This window comes from Sciurus carolinensis, chromosome 12, assembly GCF_902686445.1.
Source record: "Sciurus carolinensis chromosome 12, mSciCar1.2, whole genome shotgun sequence".
Taxonomy (NCBI): Eukaryota; Metazoa; Chordata; class Mammalia; order Rodentia; family Sciuridae; genus Sciurus; species Sciurus carolinensis.
Genome location: NC_062224.1, coordinates 1,409,930 through 1,433,243, shown reverse-complemented (window position 1 = coordinate 1,433,243; position 23,314 = coordinate 1,409,930). Strand labels below are relative to the sequence as shown.

The following is a 23,314-nucleotide window of genomic DNA, read 5'->3' as shown; positions in this document are numbered from 1 at the left end:
GTGAGTGTCTAGCCAGGACCCTGACGGGCCGTCGCTCACGGCTGCCCTTGGAGAGCCAGTGCCTCACCCTGGGAACGCTCACCACTGTGTCCCCGGGCGAAGGTCCTGCGGCGCTCCTCCAGGAGAACCAGCTCCTTTCCATCTAAATGGACACTCCCAGGCCAGTCCAGAGGGCAGAGACAAGGCCGCCAGGGCCCTCCACTCACAGAGCCCCGCGTGGACAGCAGCTGCCCGCCACGCAGACCCGCAGGCTCAGGGTGCCTGCGTGGCCGGCTGCAGGCCGGCTTCTCCAGCCACTGCTTGAGGCTCACGTCTGAGTCGTCCTTGGCCCAGGTCCTGGAGACTGGCCTCTGGAGCGCTGGGCTTTAATCGGGTGCTCCCCAAAATCCGAGTGATCCCAGAACGACCACTTCTAAAATCTGCTGATGACCCAGATCTTTTTGTGCAAAACTCTCCACCGACCAACGTATCTCAGGAGCCAGTCAGTCTCACAGTCTACCCCTGAGCTCCAGCTTTGACGCAACCCCTATTTTCTTTTCAGGAAGAGTTGGTTACAGAAAGACAAGCGATTCGCGTGTGTTAGAGTCCGTCTGCGAGGACTCTGCACGGACTCTCAGCAGTCTTTAAGAATCTCGGCTTCCTGCGCTCGAGTTTCAGACTCCAGTCCCTTTGAAGCAGACGGTACTTCAGTCACCGCAGTTTGCTCCTGGCCTGGGACGCTCTTTACCATGTCGCAGTCTCAGACAAATGACCAACACCTGTCGTCAGCTCCGTCCACTCTCCCCGCCATGCTTTCCTCTTTATATGATTTTACTGTGTCTATCTCTGTTAGATGACTCTCCCTGGCTCACCACGCCTTCCCCCTCTCACCAAACAGAGAATAGACACAGACTTTCTTCTCTCGTTCTAACTCATCTTGACAGTTTTTGCTAAACACACCTGACAAATGCAGAAACAGAGTCGCTGCCTGCACAGGTAGATCCTGTATCTCTCGGGATCTCTAGGCCAAAAGCCGCGTCTTCACAGGGTGAGGGGGTTTCTGCAGGAAGCTGAGCAGTGGGCTTCGGAGTTAAAGAGATGTGTGTCCCCCCAGGACACCACTTCCTGTCATGAGCCAGTCCCCAGGTAAGGGCAGCGTGGAGGCTGGCTTTCTGCCCGAGCCCAGTGCCACCCCCAGGTTGCCCTCCTCTGGTCTCCAGAGGGGCAAACGAGCCAAGCTGGGCAGAGTTGTTCCTAGGAACGTACAGCCCTGCCACTGACCCTCTCCTGAGCATCCCTGACCTGCCCGAAGGGCTGGCTGGACCACGACCCGGCCAGGCTCTGAGCTCCGTCTTTCCTACGCAGACAACTGGCAGGACGTGGGAAGTCATTACCATGCTAATGGCATCCCGTTTAAAATTCTAGTCCTGATTATTCTGTGATTAACTCTCTCCCTTGACATCGGCTTGCTCTATATCTGAGTTTCAGTGTGAAATCAACATTATTAATAAAGTACAATACAGATCACCAATTTATGCACGGGAGAAGGGTAAACATGCACTTAAATCTCAAGGTGGTCTTTTTTTCTGGAAAGCAGACGTAGCCAACTAAAAAAGCAACCTATTGTTTTCACCCCACTTTCCCTTAAAAAGAAAAAAATTGGTGCAATCCTTATAGCGAAAGGTTCACAGTTCATTTCCGGAAGCTCGGGTGGGAGGCACACTGAGCTTCTCATCCCGTTTCACACACTTCCAATTGCTCAGGCCCCACGGCGCTCTCCTGAGCCCCAGTAAGGCACTGGAGTCAGGCCTGCTTCCCTCTCCCCTCTTCATGGGGACTGAGTCACAGGGACACAGCCCACGGAGCAGAGGTGCCTGTCTCCCTCTGCCCTGGGGACTTCCACCAAGCACACTCTGACCAACCACAGCCCCTGAGAGCTGACAGACCCACACAGCGACATTGATTCACCCCAAAATGGCACACCTAGTTCCTGCTTGCTGATGCTGTGTTCCTTTTCTGGTTTTGAGACACTAATTTTCATTTACATCAATTTATGGAACATTCAGAGATCCGCATCTCGGATCCAACTCCTAATATCCCACGTCTTTCTTATCTCTTTCCAGATAAGCACACTCGTATTCATATCCTTCATCAGCCAGGTGAAGAACGCTTATTAGGTCCATGCTGGGCTGTCGTGGCCTCTGTCCTGCAGCACCTGCTAGCTCCAGGGAAGGAGGACACAGGTGTGCACACACATCCAGAATTTTGAACAATAATCAACGAACGGTGCCCACTCTGCCTGAGACAAACGTCATTCTCATCTTACCAGCGAAGAAACAAGTTCCAGCACCTACTATCTTTTAAATCTGATTTGCTTCTGATGATTTCACTTGGCATTTTAGCAGCAAACTCAAGAGAAATCCTTCACTTTTTTAAGAAGTAAATGCCTGCTGTCTCTGCTGGGCCTGGGACGGAACCAGCATCTTCAGAGACTGAGGGTGTGCCCCCAGGTCACCTAGCTCTCAGGACAATCAGCACCAAGAGGACACAGGAGCACCTGGGCTCAGCGCCTCGCAGACCCCAGGCAGAGGCAGCGCCTATGTGGTCCATGTCCTTCCCAGGGAGAAGCCCTGAGAGGCCGGCACGCAGAGGAGCCACGCTGGCCTCACCTCCTCTCCCCGGCCAGGCCTCAGTGGTGCAGACGGAAGCCTGCGCTTCGTGCAAAATGGAGATGACTGCCGGAGGCGGCGTCCAGCGCAGCCCCAGAGGGAGGCTGCTCTAAACGCACAGGAGGCCACAGGGGAATGCAGGGCGGAGGCCGGGCCACACGTGAAAGCACAAAGTCACAGGGAACTCCAGCCTGCTCTGAGTCTCCTGCCGGAAGTGGAGGCTGTGTGTCCGCGGCAGCCCTGGGCGAGGTCCCAGAAGCAGAGGTGGTCCTGCCTGGCCACACCACCCCGGCTACGGAGCTGAACACCCCAGGAGCACTGTGAGCCACTCACCGTGGGCCGCCGCCTGGCGGGCCAGCTCCCGGCGCAGCCGGTCCTGATCCTCGCGGAGCCGACCCAGCTTGCCCACGCTGCCCGAGCCCAGCACCAGCAGCCTGCCCAGGGCCGCCTCCAGGCCCTCGAGCTCGCAGCCCAGGGCACGGATCTCCTCGGCCAGGTCCTTGGCTGTGCAGAAATGGCCTCCTGCGCACAGGGTGGGAGAGAAGGAAGGAGAGGCTGTGGCACCTGGACCCCGGGAGGCCTCGCGCAGCTGACGCCCAGCCGGGAGGAGGCCCGAGTCCGGCAGCACCGAGGCAGACTGGGTACCCCACCCCACTAAGCCTGTCACAGTTAAGCGTCTCTTCTTGTCAGACAGTTTACCAACAGTGTCGCAGGAGCTCTGCAGAGCGCCAGCATGGGCGACCTTCCTCTCTCTCCTAAACGCCAGGTTTGCAGGCAGAGGTGGGGGACTCTGCTTTCCTGGTAAAAACCTGTGAGACCTGCGTCCAGCCTAAGGACACGGGACAGAGAACTCTACGTTCCCACCCACTGCCGTAACCAAGCACCCCACCGAGAATAAATCTAAAATAACCTCCAAGCTCAGGGTCAGAGGTTGTCAGGCAGGAGCCGCTCTGGACGGTGCAGCTTAAGTACACCTGCTTCCCGAGAGTCCCTCAGTGCCCGGCCTCCTGTCCTGCCAGCTGCTTCCGCTCTGCAGTGCAAGAACTGGAGAGGCCCCTGCTCAACTGAAAACACCCCCTCTGAACCCCCCATCTTGAGTCTGGCCCAGGGGTCCCTGTGGCTATTCCTGTCCTGTGAGAACGATGACATGAGAAGGTCCCAGGGACCCAGGAGAGCCACAGGCATCGCTCCGGTCAGTGTCCAAGTGTGGAAGAGGCATGGCACCAACGCAGGGTGGGAAGGGTGGGGCCCTAGGTCAGACTGGACCTCACTGAAACCCTACTCACTGTTCCTCAAGCTGCAAGCTATGCAGGCGAGAAATCGGCACGTCCAGGACAAACTTTCCATAAGCTATTTATTGTAATATGCCTGAACATAGGTTACTGCAGAAATAAACGAGACATTCCATGGAGCCAAGCAAAATGTACGGCACACAGAATGTAGCTAGGTTTCAGGAAGCAATGTCGGCACACAAAAATCAGAGGTGCGTCATGTGCTGTGTCAGAACGCCACAGTGAACCCATCGTGCTCAGAGCGGGATTAATACGCACCAAGGAGAAAGAATATCTGACCAAAGATCAGTGATCTTGTGAATTCTCAAGATAGATTGCTTAAATATATGTAATCATTAAAATTATTTATAAAACATTAAAAAATTCTGTGCTAGATATCAACAACAGACTATTGGAAGATAATTTTTAAGAACAATTTACAAGATATTTTAAAATGAAAAACACAGAGACAAATTTAAAGAAATAGGTGAAAGAGTGCTATTTTTTAATATAGAAAGTAAAGCTCTAAATAATTAGAAAGACAAACCACAAACACACATTGGAAAACTCCACGTTACTAAGGTTTCAGTTTCCCCAGATTGATTCACTGATTTAATACAATTCTGATCAAAATTTCATGAGGTCCTTCAGCAGAAATTTATGAGCTTATTCCAAAGTGTGAAAGAAAATGTAAAGGCCTAGATAACTGAGGCGATCCTCAAAATGTCAGTCCTTTCTTGAGACGAATGCTACAGCCACCACCCATCACGACAGCACAGCCGCGGCACAGACGCAGGGACCTCAAGGAGAGGAATGGAGCGCCCGAGTGGGTGCGAACTCAGCCGACGGACTTCCGACCCAAGTGCCGGCAGCCGCTGGGGAAAGGACGTACCTTCAACAAAGGGAACAGCTAGGTAGCTACACAAGGAAACAGTCACCTCCATCCACACTTCAAACCAGACACCAAAGGTCACCAGAGATGGTCCCAGATCTAAGAGAGGTCAAAACTAGAGCGTCCAGGGAATGGAGGAGACTATCTCACTGGCCTCAGAGCAGACAAAACGTAGGGGACGCTGGAAACACTAGGTAGAAAAGAGAAAGGGGACTTCATCAAAAGTAAAACCCCCTGCTCCTCGAGAGACACCTGGAGAAACAGGGTGGTCGCGGACAGAGCAGGAGAAACATGCACTACACCTGCACCCGGCCGAGGAATCCGCCCCCCGCAAGGACAACGGGACCAGCCCACTGAAGGCAGGCGAAGGCTGGTGGCACCTGGCAAAGCAGGAGGTGGCCGCCCAGGACAAAGGCAGGAGGCACCTGTCTCCGCAGGACCCTCGAGCTCCGGCTGTACCTGAATCGCCTGGGCAAGTGGGTCTCAAGGATCAGGAAGGCGGGCGCACTCGAACCCTGGAGAACGCCGTCCGACCCGCAGAAAACCCACAGCCGCTGCTCCCCAGCCGCTCCAGCAGCACAGGGGACAGGCCAGCGGCGTGTGCAGCTGGGCCCTCCGCCGCTGCAGCCCAGAGATGCTGGAGTCCCTGAGAGCGAGGGCAGCCTTCTCCAGGAGACCCCAACCCGTGTTCCCTCCTTTCCCAAGAACGCCTGATTTTTTGAAGGCCTAAATGTGCCTGAGAGTCACTCCCAGGAGTGTAAGTGAAGCTTTGTATCACTGTTTCCTGGACGCGATTTTTCTTTCTTTGTGGCGTATGAAATGCTGGTGCGTCTCACTGAAGTACACACGGTTACTCTACAGCCAAGAGCTGAATTCTAGAGAACTCTGTATCTTGCTGAGGTCACAGAGCGAAAACGGCCGTTTTCCAACTCAACTCCAGAACGCTGCTCGTCAACGCTGACCTGTGTGCGTTCACCTCTTCATCACTCACCAGGCAGACTCCAAACTCATGCGGATGTTGAGAGCGTCATGAAAGGTGGCCTGCCGTGGTGGCATTCTGAGCACAGCACCGACCACTCTGCCACCACGATCGTGGTTTCTGGTCCCAGGACGGGGTGGACACCTCTCGACTGCTATTCTGTCACCACATTAGGCGATGTGGCAAATGCAAAAGAGAGCAAGGGGCTGCCCCCACTCTCCAGGAAGTGACCGTGAAATGAAGGAGGCAAGCTGAACGGCAGAGAGCAGGCAGACGGGCCCCGGGGGCGTCAGAGCAGAGCGCCACTCCAGGGACCGCCAGGGCAGGCTTCACAGGGACAGCACCCAAGACTGCCCCCAAGAAGAGGCAGGAGCCCCAGGAAGACAGCCAGGTTGGGGGCAGGGGACAGGGGCCAAGGAGGACCAAACGGTGGCACCCACACACCGCGCGGGCGGGCCTGAACCACTGGGGGAACCAGGGACACTAGTGAGACCACAGGAGAGCAGACGGGGCTTCGCGGCTTCGAGTTTTAAAAACACAGGTGCTTTGCCATCCCGCACACAGCCAAGCTGGCCGTGGGGTGGAGCCCCTGTGGCCCTCAGAGAACCCCCAGGGACCCCAGGCCCAGAGGCCTTGCAGGAGGACAGCCAGAGTACGGCTGGTTGGGACTAACGGCCACTGCCCAGCATAGGGCCTGCACACACCCCTCAGGCTGGTGAAGGAAGCCCCAACCTTCCTCTGGGCCACTGTTGAAGGAAGAGGTTCATGAAACACGAGGTGGGCAACCGTGACCCCAGAGAACACGCAGGACCCGCGTGGGCACTGTTTCCTGGGCCAATGGCTCAGAGAAAAAAAGACTTTGGAGAAGAAACCGGAAGAGATGCCGAACTCAGAACAAGAGCCCGGGCAGGTTTGCGGACACGTCCTCCAGCCCCCCACAGCCCAGCAGGGTCCTTAATCAGGTGTGGGAGAGACCACCCAGGATCCCAGGCCCTCCCTCGAGCCTAGGGCACAGGCAGGGCACGGCCGGGTGAGAGGGGACCTTTCGTATGTGCAGGCGTGTGAATCCCCACGGTCACATCGCCATCCAGACACCATGCGAGGCTCCGCCGTCCCCAGCTGACCTTTCATAAGCACTGTGACCTCAGAGCCAAGGCAGAGCAGCAAGCCTTGCTGGGTGCAGCTGTCTCCAGCTGCCGAGCTGCCCAAGCCTGGTGGCAAGACCTCAGAAAGTCAGAACTGGCCCTGAAGGAAGCCGTCGGTGACGGACCCCAGGCTTCGTGACGTGAATGGGCCCCTCCAAAGACACAGGGGGTGTGTGGGGATGAAATCGTACCCTGGCCCGGGAGCCCCACACCTGCCTGCTCCTCGGCCAGGAAGTTGCGGTGGCACCTGCCTAAGGATTTCATTCTGCAAACCATGAGCTAAGAAGCTGAGGCTGCCAGCCTGATCCTGGCTCTGCTCGCCTCCACGCCCGACCCACGCCCGACCCACACTCGACCCTGGGCGCGAGAGTCACTCGCACACCTCCAGAGCTGCTCTCACAGGCTGCGAAGAGATCCCAGGGCTCCTGGTTTCAAGCTATGACATTTCGGGGTCATTTATCACACGTAAAAAGAAGAGCAGGCAGCTTTTTAGACCAGGCTGTAAGAAATAGCAACGCCCACTGCCTGTCCCTTGGGAGGCTCCCTCTGAGAACCTAGTGGCCATGGTAAAGGAGGCTAAGCTGGCCATGGAGGGCCCAGATCACGTGTGTGCACAGCCTTGGAAGTGGTACCACCTGCCCAGGTCAGCTGCCCCGGCCACTCCCAGCCCAAGTCACCATTGCACAGGCAACATTAAGTGACCGTGTTAACTCCCTAGATCTTGAGGGGGTGCCTTATGTGGCAACAGACAACGAGAACACTGGGAATCTGGCTGCAGGCGCTACCATGACAAAACCCAAGGTAGAGACACTGGCCTTGGCACCAGGGAGGAGCTGGAAGCATGACAGATCCCAGTGACATGGGTTTGGACGGAGCCCCTGCACTGGGACCAACAGACCAGCCAAAATGGGGTGGCTTGTGCTGAAGACCACACCTCGCTGAAACTACCCTGGCTCTCCGAGAAGTCGGGAGAAAGAGCAGCCAGCTCCCGGATGACTGGGTCCTGGCCAGCGTAAGACAGTCACTCCGCTGGAACTTCTCAGGAAGAGAGGCTCTAAGGGCCACCCTTGGGATTCTCTGCTCCTGCGTTCCTCAGCCCTTCTCCACCCGTGAGGCCAAACCTCTGCTCAGCTGGCTCAGTGGGACACTTCCTCTTTTTATGGAATGACGTATGGTCTGATTCCAGGGTGCAAATAAAATCCAATTATTGTTAAGCTAAAGTTGTTGCGATGTTGCCTCACAGGACAGCTAAAAGGAAAGTAAGAAAACTATCACGTAGAGCCAGAAGAAGGAGAGCCCCCGTAACCTGGTGACAAAAAGTCCCTCAGTTATCCTGCAAGGAGACATAGAAAAGGGCTCCTGATGAATTTAATCACACTGTCAAGGATGTTTCCAGGCAGATTACAGAAGGATCCGCTGGCTTCCTGTCACTGCCTGTGATAAAACACCAGGGAGAGAGATGAATGGGAGAAATGTTAAATATGAAATGAGCTAGGACTCGCTGGGTTTGAAAATAAAGCCATTTCTATTCTCAGTCTCTGCAGATAGAAAATGATTCTCAAATTAAGCAAGGGCCTCAGGCCATTGATCTCTCCAGGATGGGTCTACGCATCTGAGACCGCAAATCACAGAACCTTCCAGACGGTCAAAAGGCCCAGCCCACTAAGGCAGGGCTTCTAAAAACCTCATGGATGCTGTCCCTCAGCACTCCTGGGGAGGCCAGAGACAGAAGGGCTTCTCCCGCAGAGGTGTGTCACGGTGGCCTTTGTCCAGTGGAGAGGGGACCTGTCATCTCGGAGGTTCTGAAGCAGAAGAAATCAGAAATCTCACGATGCAGAAGGTGAAGAGTGCTGAGCTCCCAGGGACAGCCACCGAGACACCTGCACTGCCAGGAGCCCCAAGGGTCACCGGGAAGCAGAGGTCGGGGGTCACCCCCACCGCAGCTGGCTCAGGCTGTCCTCCACCCAATTAGTCCTCGCCAGTGTTCTCAGCTGGCCCAGGAGCTGAAGCAGAAAACCCAGGCCCGCCTGCACGGCGCCATCTGAGACTCGCCCTGGATTCTGAAAGAGCTTCCGGGGCTGGAGCGAAGCTGTCCACGCAAGCTCCTGCACAGACAGGATGGCTAGAAAAGGCAAAGCCGGACTTGGAAGCCAGGCCGTGTGGTCACAGCAAATGGGCCATAACTCCAGTAAGTGACACGAGAGGCTGAGCCAAGCCTCACCCGCGGCCGTGTTCTGTAGGTGTAAATTACTCGCGTGACTGCACGGGGGACCAAGCTGCTCGTTAGCTACCAACATTAGCTGCTCAATGATGTGAGGAGCAGAAGCTGCCAATCATTGCTGCCTTCTTAGAACGCCAGCTAAAACCCACACGTGCAATCCTTACGCCTTCCGCTGAATGTTTACGATTCCTCTGAAGCCGACGGGCTGTGGATCCTTTCAACCTATAAATTCGGAGAAGTCCTCAAGGTCCACACTCCCCGGGTTGCATATCCATCCATCACACCTGGGGAGTCCAGACCCAGCCCCCAGTCTGCCAGCGCCCAGCTGCGTCGGTGCATGTAACCAAAGGCCACGTCCCTCGCCTCGGTCTCCCCCGTCTGCTGAGGTGGACTCGGAACCTCACAGTCTCTCCTGCCTACGCAACACAGTCATTACAAAAATCACACAAAATGACAAATCGCAATGTTTGAAAGCTCTATTCAAATGACAGAATGGGACTATTTTCGGAAACTTGTGCTTTCAAGCTACAAATTGAATGTATCCCTAAATATCTGCCAGAGTGAGGAGGGACTATAATCTCCTGAGAAGTTCCCAGCTCTATGACTAGACTTAATGCCGGTCCATCAGCGGATCTCCTGTGACCGGCCACCTTCCCCTTAGGAAGGGTCTGGTCACTCCAGCAGCCCTGGTGAGACCCTCACTGCACAGGGCTGTTCAGACATCTGCTGGAACCAAGGCCACCAAGCAGCATGTCCACTCTCCAGTCCCTTGGAGGAGCAGGAACCAAGACCACGTGGTCCCTGCACAGACAGGCACGCGAGAGGTACCTTCTGGGGTTCCTCCAGCCCCACAAGAAGAAACCTTGCTTTCCCGGTCCCCCAAAGAGCTTTGGGGTGCCTGGCATACGACATAACAGCAGAATATTAACCTGAAGGCAAAGCACCACAACAGGAGGGGCGGCTGTCCCTGCCGGCGGGCAGTTACCTGATACGGCCAGCACTCTGGCTTCCCGCAGGGCTGGCAGTCGGGTTTCGAGGTGGCTGACCCTCCTCCTCAGGCTGCTGCAGAGGCTCTCCCTTGTGCACACCTGGAAGGGGAGACACCGCAGGATGGCCCAGGCTCTGCGGACCAGAGGCAGTGGAGGAGCCGCCCCAAGATGCTGGGCTTGCGGCGGGATGGTACGGGGCAACAGCAGGAGACCCTCAGCAAGCACGCAGGGGAGCAGAGCAGGAGGGGGCGGCCGACACGGCACATGCCGAGCAGACCCTGGGCCCTTCACCGGGCTCAAGAGGCCATCGGGCCCTCGCGCAGCGGAGAGCAGCCACCTCTGGCCTCCCGGGCTGGCTCTCCACCCCTTGCCTGGCGCACGCCTGCCCTCGGGGGCTTGTTCTCCCAAGCCCGCAGGGCTGTCTGCCCTGCTTCCTGGAAAGAGAGGCCTTGCTGACCACGTGCCCCAAACAGCAGACCTCTGGCCCCTCAGCCGCTCGCTCCCTGGGTCTTCTCCAGGGGACGCGCCCTTCATTTCCGTTCCTTTATGTTACGGTCTCTCTCCTCCAGGGTTCACACTTGGACTTCCGCCCCTGGCGCGCAGGAGGCAGTAGATTAAGACATGGCCTTGAGATCAAGGTCAGGGCGGCAGGCTAAATTTAATTACTGGTAGACATTCTCGAGGGAGACTCCAGGGCAGATCCTTGCTGGCAAGACAGCTTTGAAAAACAGACAAGCCGCTCTCCGGAGGGCTGCAGCTTTTATCAGTCTATCTTCCCACTCCAAACATTCCCTAGAGTTTTCTTTTCATCTCAAAAAAAAAAAAAAAAAAAAAAAAAAAAACCTTAAACCTCGATCTCTTTTTCCACATGCCTTTGGGTTCTCTTTTGGTAATTTTTTGAGGCTAAAATATCACCATTTTTTCCCCTTTGTCTAAGGCTAAAACTTCACATCATCTGTTATCTGTATGTGGATTAATGAGCTACCTATAAGTATTTCCAGTTCAACAGCACACAGCACAGAGTCAGTAAGAAAGGAGGGCCTGCACAGACATCTGGGTGTTCCACACAGGACATCATCTGGAAGCATTCCTCTTTTCTTGCCAAAAATCTGAGCCTCCGTTCAAAACCTAAATCAGCCTACCCAGGTTCACAGAGCCCTGAGGGAGAATAAAATTTAATTTCCCCAGGGCAACTGAGGACAGGTGGGTACTACCTGCTTCAAGGGCTCTGCTCATCTCAGACGGGAGAGGTTGATTTTAGGACCCGCGCCGACCTCGCCTGGGCTCCCTACAGCACCCCACTGACCGCGCGGACTCAGGAGCGCTGGCCTACTCATCGGTGAACGAAGTCTCTAAACGAAGCCACGGTGGCAGCCTCCACGCCAGAGTCTAGCCCAGGGATCCACCTCCAGACCCTTCCCATGGCTGAACCCTTCCTGGTTCTGGTTTGTCAGAACCAGGAGCTGAAAGGAAATGTCCCCGACACCTTTCCCCAGCTCTAAGGCTGGGTTGGCTCAGTGCCTGGTGGCTGGTACATCCCGTCCCATCCATCCAAATCGGCCAACAGAAACCCAGAGGCTTGTCTGTTCATCCTATGACACCAGCCAGAACTCTGGGATCTCACTCGATCTGAGTCCAACAGCTCCGGTTTTAGTTAACAGGACCTGTTAATCATAACTGGGTCGATTTCTCCTTTGTTGGGCAAATCCATCCTTCAAGCTGTCACTATCGATATGGAACGCCCTTTCTGCACGTTCTGATTACATTGCAATGCACATTCTTTCAGGCTCTGTTGGATATAATCTAATACCCACCAACCTCCAGGTATCCTGTTTACCTCACCCATTGCTTTCATCTCCTTCACCCCTCGATTACCTTTGGTCTAGGTAACCCGCCAGAGTTGAAGGAACATAGCACAGGCCAGGAAGCTTGCCTCTCTGAGAGCGTCAGGGTGTGGGTCTGTCACACTACAGGAAAGCCACTGTCAAGCTGAGACTTGTACCTCATAGCCACTGGCCAACCCGGTCCAGAGGGGAGGGACGATGTTCTGCGTGACCAGGCAGGTTGGCCTGGTTCTCCGTGGGCTCACGTGTGCTCTCCAACACGCACATCACACGCCCCCATACACAGCAGAAAATCTGCACCACCTTTCTTACAAATAAAATTAGACCCTGAGGAGCTCATTATCAAGTGGAGATTTTTATGTTTACATTTTAAAATCTGAGGCATGAGTTCCTTAATATTATGGAAAATTAATTACAAGGTGCTGTAAATGTCAGAGACGGGGTGCATGAGGCTTGAGTGCCTGTGTCCCCAGATGCACACCTGAAACCCTGGACCCCAGGGGGCTGAGATCAAGAGCTGAGGCTGTGGGAGGTGGCAGGGGGTGCAGCCTCATGAATGGGATCAGCACCCTGATGAAGGGGACCCCAGAGAGCCCCCTGGCCTCTCTCCACCAGGTGAGCACACTGGGAGGTCAGCCACCTGTGACCTCGGGGCCCTCCCCAGAGCCTGACTGTGCTGGCGCCTGGACCTCGGGAGCTTGAGAAGGGACTGTGGTTCAGAGCCACTGAGCGTGGCACATCGCTGAGCAGCACGCAGCGCACACTCTCAGGTCCTGGGCAAATCAGGGTCAAGCAGCTGCTGGAGATGCCCCTGGAGGGCCTCCCGCTCCTCTCCTCGGAAGGAGCATCCCAGGAGGTGCCAGGACACCAAGCAGGTCTCAAGTGTTCCTGGGTCCCTGGCCCTGACGCCTTCTTAGGACACCACGGGATCCCAGGGGAAGCTCTCCGTCTATGGAAGCACCACCATCCAACCTGCTGCCGGGGTCCGCGAGACATCGCCAGTGCCGTTTTTAGAAATGCGTGCAACACAAAGACCGAGAGGAGAGCCACAGTGACCGTGGCATGCTTGCCAACCACACAGCCCAATGCTGGCTCAGCCGTGGTGACCGCAAGGCCCAGCATGTGTCCTCCTCCAGGGCCCCAGACGCTCCTTCTCTGGATGCGCACAGGAAGAGGCTCCTCCCAGCCAGGGCTCCCTGCTCGGCCCCTGCTCTTCATGACTCGACCACCCTAGGACCTCCTGGACCCCCAGACCTGAGGCCAGGGAGGAAGGGGCCAAGTGCATCAGCAGAGAACCTGCTAAGCAGAGGCAGTTCATGTGCACGGCGAGCCCCAGCCCGGCCGCCGTCTCTGGCTCTCTGGGCAGGTCGCATGGCCTGCACATGGGCTCCCCTCATCTCTTGCAGGGCCCACGTGGTCTGTGATGCAGACATTAAGTCAGAGAAGACCACGGACTCCTCTGTGGTGCTTACCTCATTGGTGACTTCTTTAAGTGACAGGTTGAGGGACTTTATCCTCTCCTGGAGGCTGGAAGAATCAAAAACAGGACTTTGGTCTTCCTGGACCACAGCAGGACACCCCCACATCCAGGGTCCTGAACGCAGTGAGCTCCCCCAGCCCCGGGGCTGGAGAAGGGCAGCGCCAGATGCCAGACTGGCCCCACACAGCCGGGGAGCGGACACCTCCCTGCTGACGCTTCACTTAGCTGGCACTAAACCCGCCCCATCCCAGGTGCACCCAGGTGGCTCCCAGCAACAAAGCCCCAAGACTCCGTCCTGTGACCAGCTTCCCAGAGGTCACCCTGCCCGGGCAGCTCCCACGGGTGGGACCATCTCCAGGTGGGTCCCGCGGGCACAGCACACATGCGCGGCCCCGGCGTCAGGGCAGCCTGAACCCGTGCTGCGACGCTCTGCCCTGCTCTCCTGCGCACTCCTCCCCCATGGAGCTGAGGAGTCCACGCAGCCGTCTGCCTTCCTCCAGCCTCCCCAGGGCCGAGGGCGGTCCTGGAGTCGAGCAGGGGGCGCCCCGCCAAAGTCCATGGCATGAACGAATGGACACCTAAGACCTGGACCTTGTGCTCGAGGCGGCTGCCCCGTGGGGAACGGCGCCGGCAGACCACCGGCCACAGCGCAGAGCAAGACGCACAGGAGGGGCCTGCCGGCTCCACCAAAGCCGAGTTCAGAAGCCAGGGAGGGCGGGGAGCCCCCAGGAGAGCCGGGGAGGGAGGCAGGCCTCGGAGAGCAAGGAGGGCCACCCGGGAGCAGGGCATCGATGCGTGCCAACGGGGGTGCAGGTGTGGGGGGGGCCGTCAGAAAGGGAATGGAGCCCACCGGGCAGGCCGGCTGCATCTAACCTCGGTGGGGGCAAATAAGCAGCTGGCATGCCATCCAAACTGTCTCAGCTCTTACCATGGAAGTCGTTTTTAAGGAACAGTGCGCTCTGGTCGGTCTTCGGTGCCCGGGTGAGGAGCGAGGGCTCTACCCCAGACAGCAGAGAGGAGCGAGGGCTCTACCCCAGACGACAGGGAGGAGCGAGGGCTCTACCCCAGACAGCAGGGAGGAGCGAGGGCTCTACCCCAGAGAACAGGGAGGAGCGAGGGCTCTACCCCAGAGAACAGGGAGGAGCGAGGGCTCTACCCCAGAGAACAGGGAGGAGCGAGGGCTCTACCCCAGAGAACAGGGAGGAGCGAGGGCTCTACCCCAGACAGCAGGGAGGAGCGAGGGCTCTACCCCAGACAGCAGGGAGGAGCGAGGGCTCTACCCCAGACGACAGGGAGGAGCGAGGGCTCTACCCCAGACAGCAGGGAGGAGCGAGGGCTCTACCCCAGAGAACAGGGAGGAGCGAGGGCTCTACCCCTGAGAACAGGGAGGAGCGAGGGCTCTACCCCAGACAACAGGGAGGAGCGAGGGCTCTACCCCAGATGACAGGGAAGAGCGAGGGCTCTACCCCAGACGACAGGGAGGAGCGAGGGCTCTACCCCAGACAGCAGGGAGGAGCGAGGGCTCTACCCCAGACAGCAGGGAGGAGCGAGGGCTCTACCCCAGAGAACAGGGAGGAGCGAGGGCTCTACCCCAGACAACAGGGAGGAGCGAGGGCTCTACCCAGACAACAGGGAGGAGCGAGGGCTCTACCCCAGACAGCAGGGAGGAGCGAGGGCTCTACCCCAGACAACAGGGAGGAGCGAGGGCTCTACCCAGACAACAGGGAGGAGCGAGGGCTCTACCCCAGATGACAGGGAGGAGCGAGGGCTCTACCCCAGAGAACAGGGAGGAGCGAGGGCTCTACCCCAGACAACAGGGAGGAGCGAGGGCTCTACCCCAGACAACAGGGAGGAGCGAGGGCTCTACCCAGACAACAGGGAGGAGCGAGGGCTCTACCCCAGATGACAGGGAGGAGCGAGGGCTCTACCCAGACAACAGGGAGGAGCGAGGGCTCTACCCCAGATGACAGGGAGGAGCGAGGGCTCTACCCCAGACAACAGGGAGGAGCGAGGGCTCTACCCAGACAACAGGGAGGAGCGAGGGCTCTACCCCAGACAACAGGGAGGAGCGGGGGCTCTACCCCAGACGACAGGGAGGAGCGAGGGCTCTACCCCAGACGACAGGGAGGAGCGAGGGCTCTACCCCAGACGACAGGGAGGAGCGAGGGCTCTACCCCAGACGACAGGGAGGAGCGAGGGCTCTACCCCAGACGACAGGGAGGAGCGAGGGCTCTACCCCAGAGCACAGGGAGGAGCGAGGGCTCTACCCCAGAGAACAGGGAGGAGCGAGGGCTCTACCCCAGACGACAGGGAGGAGCGAGGGCTCTACCCCAGACGACAGGGAGGAGCGAGGGCTCTACCCCAGACAACAGGGAGGAGCGAGGGCTCTACCCCAGAGAACAGGGAGGAGCGAGGGCTCTACCCCAGAGAACAGGGAGGAGCGAGGGCTCTACCCCAGACGACAGGGAGGAGCGAGGGCTCTACCCCAGACGACAGGGAGGAGCGAGGGCTCTACCCAGACGACAGGGAGGAGCGAGGACTCTACCCCAGACGACAGGGAGGAGCGAGGGCTCTACCCCAGACGACAGGGAGGAGCGAGGGCTCTACCCAGACAACAGGGAGGAGCGAGGGCTCTACCCCAGATGACAGGGAGGAGCGAGGGCTCTACCCCAGACAACAGGGAGGAGCGAGGGCTCTACCCAGACAACAGGGAGGAGCGAGGGCTCTACCCCAGACAACAGGGAGGAGCGGGGGCTCTACCCCAGAGAACAGGGAGGAACGAGGGCTCTACCCCAGACGACAGGGAGGAGCGAGGGCTCTACCCAGACAACAGGGAGGAGCGAAGGCTCTACCCCAGACAACAGGGAGGAGCGAGGGCTCTACCCCAGACAACAGGGAGGAGCGAGGGCTCTACCCCAGACAACAGGGAGGAGCGAGGGCTCTACCCCAGACAGCAGGGAGGAGCGAGGGCTCTACCCCAGAGAACAGGGAGGAGCGAGGGCTCTACCCCAGAGAACAGGGAGGAGCGAGGGCTCTACCCCAGACAACAGGGAGGAGCGAGGGCTCTACCCCAGACGACAGGGAGGAGCGAGGGCTCTACCCCAGACGACAGGGAGGAGCGAGGGCTCTACCCCAGACGACAGGGAGGAGCGAGGGCTCTACCCCAGACGACAGGGAGGAGCGAGGGCTCTACCCCAGACGACAGGGAGGAGCGAGGGCTCTACCCCAGACGACAGGGAGGAGCGAGGGCTCTACCCCAGACGACAGGGAGGAGCGAGGGCTCTACCCCAGAGAACAGGGAGGAGCGAGGGCTCTACCCCAGAGAACAGGGAGGAGCGAGGGCTCTACCCCAGACGACAGGGAGGAGCGAGGGCTCTACCCCAGACGACAGGGAGGAGCGAGGGCTCTACCCCAGACGACAGGGAGGAGCGAGGGCTCTACCCCAGAGAACAGGGAGGAGCGAGGGCTCTACCCCAGAGAACAGGGAGGAGCGAGGGCTCTACCCCAGACGACAGGGAGGAGCGAGGGCTCTACCCCAGACGACAGGGAGGAGCGAGGGCTCTACCCCAGACGACAGGGAGGAGCGAGGGCTCTACCCCAGAGAACAGGGAGGAGCGAGGGCTCTACCCCAGAGAACAGGGAGGAGCGAGGGCTCTACCCCAGACGACAGGGAGGAGCGAGGGCTCTACCCCAGACGACAGGGAGGAGCGAGGGCTCTACCCAGACGACAGGGAGGAGCGAGGGCTCTACCCCAGACGACAGGGAGGAGCGAGGGCTCTACCCCAGACGACAGGGAGGAGCGAGGGCTCTACCCAGACAACAGGGAGGAGCGAGGGCTCTACCCCAGATGACAGGGAGGAGCGAGGGCTCTACCCCAGACAACAGGGAGGAGCGAGGGCTCTACCCAGACAACAGGGAGGAGCGAGGGCTCTACCCCAGACGACAGGGAGGAGCGGGGGCTCTACCCCAGAGAACAGGGAGGAGCGAGGGCTCTACCCCAGACGACAGGGAGGAGCGAGGGCTCTACCCAGACAACAGGGAGGAGCGAAGGCTCTACCCCAGACAACAGGGAGGAGCGAGGGCTCTACCCCAGACAACAGGGAGGAGCGAGGGCTCTACCCCAGACAACAGGGAGGAGCGAGGGCTCTACCCCAGACAGCAGGGAGGAGCGAGGGCTCTACCCCAGAGAACAGGGAGGAGCGAGGGCTCTACCCCAGAGAACAGGGAGGAGCGAGGGCTCTACCCCAGACAACAGGGAGGAGCGAGGGCTCTACCCCAGACAACAGGGAGGAGCGAGGGCTCTACCCAGACAACAGGGAGGAGCGAGGGCTCTACCCCAGATGACAGGGAGGAGCGAGGGCTCTACCCCAGAGAACAGGGAGGAGCGAGGGCTCTACCCCAGACAACAGGGAGGAGCGAGGGCTCTACCCCAGACAACAGGGAGGAGCGAGGGCTCTACCCAGACAACAGGGAGGAGCGAGGGCTCTACCCCAGATGACAGGGAGGAGCGAGGGCTCTACCCAGACAACAGGGAGGAGCGAGGGCTCTACCCCAGACGACAGGGAGGAGCGAGGGCTCTACCCCAGACGACAGGGAGGAGCGAGGGCTCTACCCAGACAACAGGGAGGAGCGAGGGCTCTACCCCAGACGACAGGGAGGAGCGAGGGCTCTACCCCAGACGACAGGGAGGAGCGAGGGCTCTACCCCAGACGACAGGGAGGAGCGAGGGCTCTACCCCAGAGAACAGGGAGGAGCGAGGGCTCTACCCCAGAGAACAGGGAGGAGCGAGGGCTCTACCCCAGACGACAGGGAGGAGCGAGGGCTCTACCCCAGACGACAGGGAGGAGCGAGGGCTCTACCCAGACGACAGGGAGGAGCGAGGGCTCTACCCCAGACGACAGGGAGGAGCGAGGGCTCTACCCCAGACGACAGGGAGGAGCGAGGGCTCTACCCAGACGACAGGGAGGAGCGAGGGCTCTACCCCAGACGACAGGGAGGAGCGAGGGCTCTACCCCAGACAACAGGGAGGAGCGAGGGCTCTACCCAGACAACAGGGAGGAGCGAGGGCTCTACCCCAGACAACAGGGAGGAGCGGGGGCTCTACCCCAGAGAACAGGGAGGAGCGAGGGCTCTACCCCAGACGACAGGGAGGAGCGAGGGCTCTACCCAGACAACAGGGAGGAGCGAAGGCTCTACCCCAGACGACAGGGAGGAGCGAGGGCTCTACCCCAGACAACAGGGAGGAGCGAGGGCTCTACCCCAGACAACAGGGAGGAGCGAGGGCTCTACCCCAGACAGCAGGGAGGAGCGAGGGCTCTACCCCAGAGAACAGGGAGGAGCGAGGGCTCTACCCAGAGAACAGGGAGGAGCGAGGGCTCTACCCCAGACAACAGGGAGGAGCGAGGGCTCTACCCCAGACAACAGGGAGGAGCGAGGGCTCTACCCAGACAACAGGGAGGAGCGAGGGCTCTACCCCAGATGACAGGGAGGAGCGAGGGCTCTACCCCAGACAACAGGGAGGAGCGAGGGCTCTACCCAGACAACAGGGAGGAGCGAGGGCTCTACCCCAGATGACAGGGAGGAGCGAGGGCTCTACCCAGACAACAGGGAGGAGCGAGGGCTCTACCCAGACAACAGGGAGGAGCGAGGGCTCTACCCCAGACGACAGGGAGGAGCGAGGGCTCTACCCCAGACGACAGGGAGGAGCGAGGGCTCTACCCCAGACGACAGGGAGGAGCGAGGGCTCTACCCCAGACAACAGGGAGGAGCGAGGGCTCTACCCCAGAGAACAGGGAGGAGCGAGGGCTCTACCCCAGAGAACAGGGAGGAGCGAGGGCTCTACCCCAGACAACAGGGAGGAGCGAGGGCTCTACCCCAGACAACAGGGAGGAGCGAGGGCTCTACCCCAGACGACAGGGAGGAGCGAGGGCTCTACCCCAGAGAACAGGGAGGAGCGAGGGCTCTACCCCAGAGAACAGGGAGGAGCGAGGGCTCTACCCAGACGACAGGGAGGAGCGAGGGCTCTACCCCAGACGACAGGGAGGAGCGAGGGCTCTACCCCAGACGACAGGGAGGAGCGAGGGCTCTACCCCAGAGAACAGGGAGGAGCGAGGGCTCTACCCCAGACGACAGGGAGGAGCGAGGGCTCTACCCCAGACGACAGGGAGGAGCGAGGGCTCTACCCCAGACGACAGGGAGGAGCGAGGGCTCTACCCCAGAGAACAGGGAGGAGCGAGGGCTCTACCCCAGAGAACAGGGAGGAGCGAGGGCTCTACCCCAGACGACAGGGAGGAGCGAGGGCTCTACCCCAGACGACAGGGAGGAGCGAGGGCTCTACCCAGACGACAGGGAGGAGCGAGGGCTCTACCCCAGACGACAGGGAGGAGCGAGGGCTCTACCCCAGACGACAGGGAGGAGCGAGGGCTCTACCCAGACAACAGGGAGGAGCGAGGGCTCTACCCCAGATGACAGGGAGGAGCGAGGGCTCTACCCCAGACAACAGGGAGGAGCGAGGGCTCTACCCAGACAACAGGGAGGAGCGAGGGCTCTACCCCAGACAACAGGGAGGAGCGGGGGCTCTACCCCAGAGAACAGGGAGGAGCGAGGGCTCTACCCCAGACGACAGGGAGGAGCGAGGGCTCTACCCAGACAACAGGGAGGAGCGAAGGCTCTACCCAGACAACAGGGAGGAGCGAGGGCTCTACCCCAGACAACAGGAGGAGCGAGGGCTCTACCCCAGACAACAGGGAGGAGCGAGGGCTCTACCCCAGACAGCAGGGAGGAGCGAGGGCTCTACCCCAGAGAACAGGGAGGAGCGAGGGCTCTACCCCAGAGAACAGGGAGGAGCGAGGGCTCTACCCCAGACAACAGGGAGGAGCGAGGGCTCTACCCCAGACAACAGGGAGGAGCGAGGGCTCTACCCAGACGACAGGGAGGAGCGAGGGCTCTACCCCAGATGACAGGGAGGAGCGAGGGCTCTACCCCAGAGAACAGGGAGGAGCGAGGGCTCTACCCCAGACAACAGGGAGGAGCGAGGGCTCTACCCCAGACAACAGGGAGGAGCGAGGGCTCTACCCAGACGACAGGGAGGAGCGAGGGCTCTACCCCAGATGACAGGGAGGAGCGAGGGCTCTACCCAGACAACAGGGAGGAGCGAGGGCTCTACCCAGACAACAGGGAGGAGCGAGGGCTCTACCCCAGACGACAGGGAGGAGCGAGGGCTCTACCCCAGACGACAGGGAGGAGCGAGGGCTCTACCCCAGACGACAGGGAGGAGCGAGGGCTCTACCCCAGACAGCAGGGAGGAGCGAGGGCTCTACCCCAGAGAACAGGGAGGAGCGAGGGCTCTACCCCAGAGAACAGGGAGGAGCGAGGGCTCTACCCCAGACAACAGGGAGGAGCGAGGGCTCTACCCAGACAACAGGGAGGAGCGAGGGCTCTACCCAGACAACAGGGAGGAGCGAGGGCTCTACCCCAGATGACAGGGAGGAGCGAGGGCTCTACCCCAGAGAACAGGGAGGAGCGAGGGCTCTACCCCAGACGACAGGGAGGAGCGAGGGCTCTACCCCAGACAACAGGGAGGAGCGAGGGCTCTACCCAGACAACAGGGAGGAGCGAGGGCTCTACCCCAGATGACAGGGAGGAGCGAGGGCTCTACCCAGACAACAGGGAGGAGCGAGGGCTCTACCCCAGATGACAGGGAGGAGCGAGGGCTCTACCCCAGACAACAGGGAGGAGCGAGGGCTCTACCCAGACAACAGGGAGGAGCGAGGGCTCTACCCCAGACAACAGGGAGGAGCGGGGGCTCTACCCCAGAGAACAGGGAGGAGCGAGGGCTCTACCCCAGAGAACAGGGAGGAGCGAGGGCTCTACCCCAGACAACAGGGAGGAGCGAGGGCTCTACCCCAGAGAACAGGGAGGAGCGAGGGCTCTACCCCAGACAACAGGGAGGAGCGAGGGCTCTACCCCAGAGAACAGGGAGGAGCGAGGGCCCTACCCCAGAGAACAGGGAGGAGCGAGGGCTCTACCCCAGAGAACAGGGAGGAGCGAGGGCTCTACCCCAGACAACAGGGAGGAGCGAGGGCTCTACCCCAGACAACAGGGAGGAGCGGGGGCTCTACCCCAGACAACAGGGAGGAGCGAGGGCTCTACCCAGACAACAGGGAGGAGGGAGGGCTCTACCCCAGATGACAGGGAGGAGCGAGGGCTCTACCCAGACAACAGGGAGGAGCGAGGGCTCTACCCAGACAACAGGGAGGAGCGAGGGCTCTACCCCAGACAACAGGGAGGAGCGGGGGCTCTACCCCAGAGAACAGGGAGGAGCGAGGGCTCTACCCCAGAGAACAGGGAGGAGCGAGGGCTCTACCCAGACAACAGGGAGGAGCGAGGGCTCTACCCCAGACGACAGGGAGGAGCGAGGGCTCTACCCAGACAACAGGGAGGAGCGAGGGCTCTACCCCAGACGACAGGGAGGAGCGAGGGCTCTACCCCAGACGACAGGGAGGAGCGAGGGCTCTACCCCAGACAACAGGGAGGAGCGAGGGCTCTACCCAGACGACAGGGAGGAGCGAGGGCTCTACCCCAGACGACAGGGAGGAGCGAGGGCTCTACCCCAGACGACAGGGAGGAGCGAGGGCTCTACCCCAGACGACAGGGAGGAGCGAGGGCTCTACCCCAGACAACAGGGAGGAGCGAGGGCTCTACCCCAGACAGCAGGGAGGAGCGAGGGCTCTACCCAGACGACAGGGAGGAGCGAGGGCTCTACCCCAGACGACAGGGAGGAGCGAGGGCTCTACCCCAGACGACAGGGAGGAGCGAGGGCTCTACCCCAGACGACAGGGAGGAGCGAGGGCTCTACCCCAGACGACAGGGAGGAGCGAGGGCTCTACCCCAGACGACAGGGAGGAGCGAGGGCTCTACCCCAGACGACAGGGAGGAGCGAGGGCTCTACCCCAGACGACAGGGAGGAGCGAGGGCTCTACCCCAGACGACAGGGAGGAGCGAGGGCTCTACCCCAGACGACAGGGAGGAGCGAGGGCTCTACCCCAGAGAACAGGGAGGAGCGAGGGCTCTACCCCAGAGAACAGGGAGGAGCGAGGGCTCTACCCCAGACGACAGGGAGGAGCGAGGGCTCTACCCCAGACGACAGGGAGGAGCGAGGGCTCTACCCAGACGACAGGGAGGAGCGAGGGCTCTACCCCAGACGACAGGGAGGAGCGAGGGCTCTACCCCAGACGACAGGGAGGAGCGAGGGCTCTACCCAGACAACAGGGAGGAGCGAGGGCTCTACCCCAGACAACAGGGAGGAGCGGGGGCTCTACCCCAGAGAACAGGGAGGAGCGAGGGCTCTACCCCAGACGACAGGGAGGAGCGAGGGCTCTACCCAGACAACAGGGAGGAGCGAGGGCTCTACCCCAGACAACAGGGAGGAGCGAGGGCTCTACCCAGACAACAGGGAGGAGCGAGGGCTCTACCCCAGAGAACAGGGAGGAGCGAGGGCTCTACCCCAGACAACAGGGAGGAGCGAGGGCTCTACCCCAGACAACAGGGAGGAGCGAGGGCTCTACCCCAGATGACAGGGAGGAGCAAGGGCTCTACCCCAGAGAACAGGGAGGAGCGAGGGCTCTACCCCAGAGAACAGGGAGGAGCGAGGGCTCTACCCCAGACGACAGGGAGGAGCGAGGGCTCTACCCCAGACGACAGGGAGGAGCGAGGGCTCTACCCAGACGACAGGGAGGAGCGAGGGCTCTACCCCAGACGACAGGGAGGAGCGAGGGCTCTACCCCAGACGACAGGGAGGAGCGAGGGCTCTACCCAGACAACAGGGAGGAGCGAGGGCTCTACCC

At 60.0% G+C, this 23,314-nt stretch overlaps 1 protein-coding gene across 6 annotated transcripts in view; it reads right to left on the bottom strand.

Annotated features, from left to right (window-relative positions):
- The window catches only part of Disc1 (DISC1 scaffold protein), a 227,927-nt gene that overhangs the window by 132,498 nt on the left and 72,115 nt on the right, over nt 1–23,314 (bottom strand). For 5 of the 6 annotated variants that reach the window (XR_007104297.1, XR_007104298.1, XM_047520403.1 and 2 more), the window contains exons 7-9: nt 13,462–13,516; nt 10,142–10,244; nt 2,982–3,170 (exon numbers count right to left, since the gene is read on the bottom strand). Coding sequence is in view for 4 of the 6 variants with exons in the window: in XM_047520403.1 (XP_047376359.1) it covers nt 2,982–3,170; nt 10,142–10,244; nt 13,462–13,516 (347 nt within the window). In the remaining 2 variants the exon portion in view is untranslated. The remainder of the gene's footprint in view (nt 1–2,981; nt 3,171–10,141; nt 10,245–13,461; nt 13,517–23,314) is intronic. The other variant, XM_047520405.1, reaches the window with a different exon arrangement.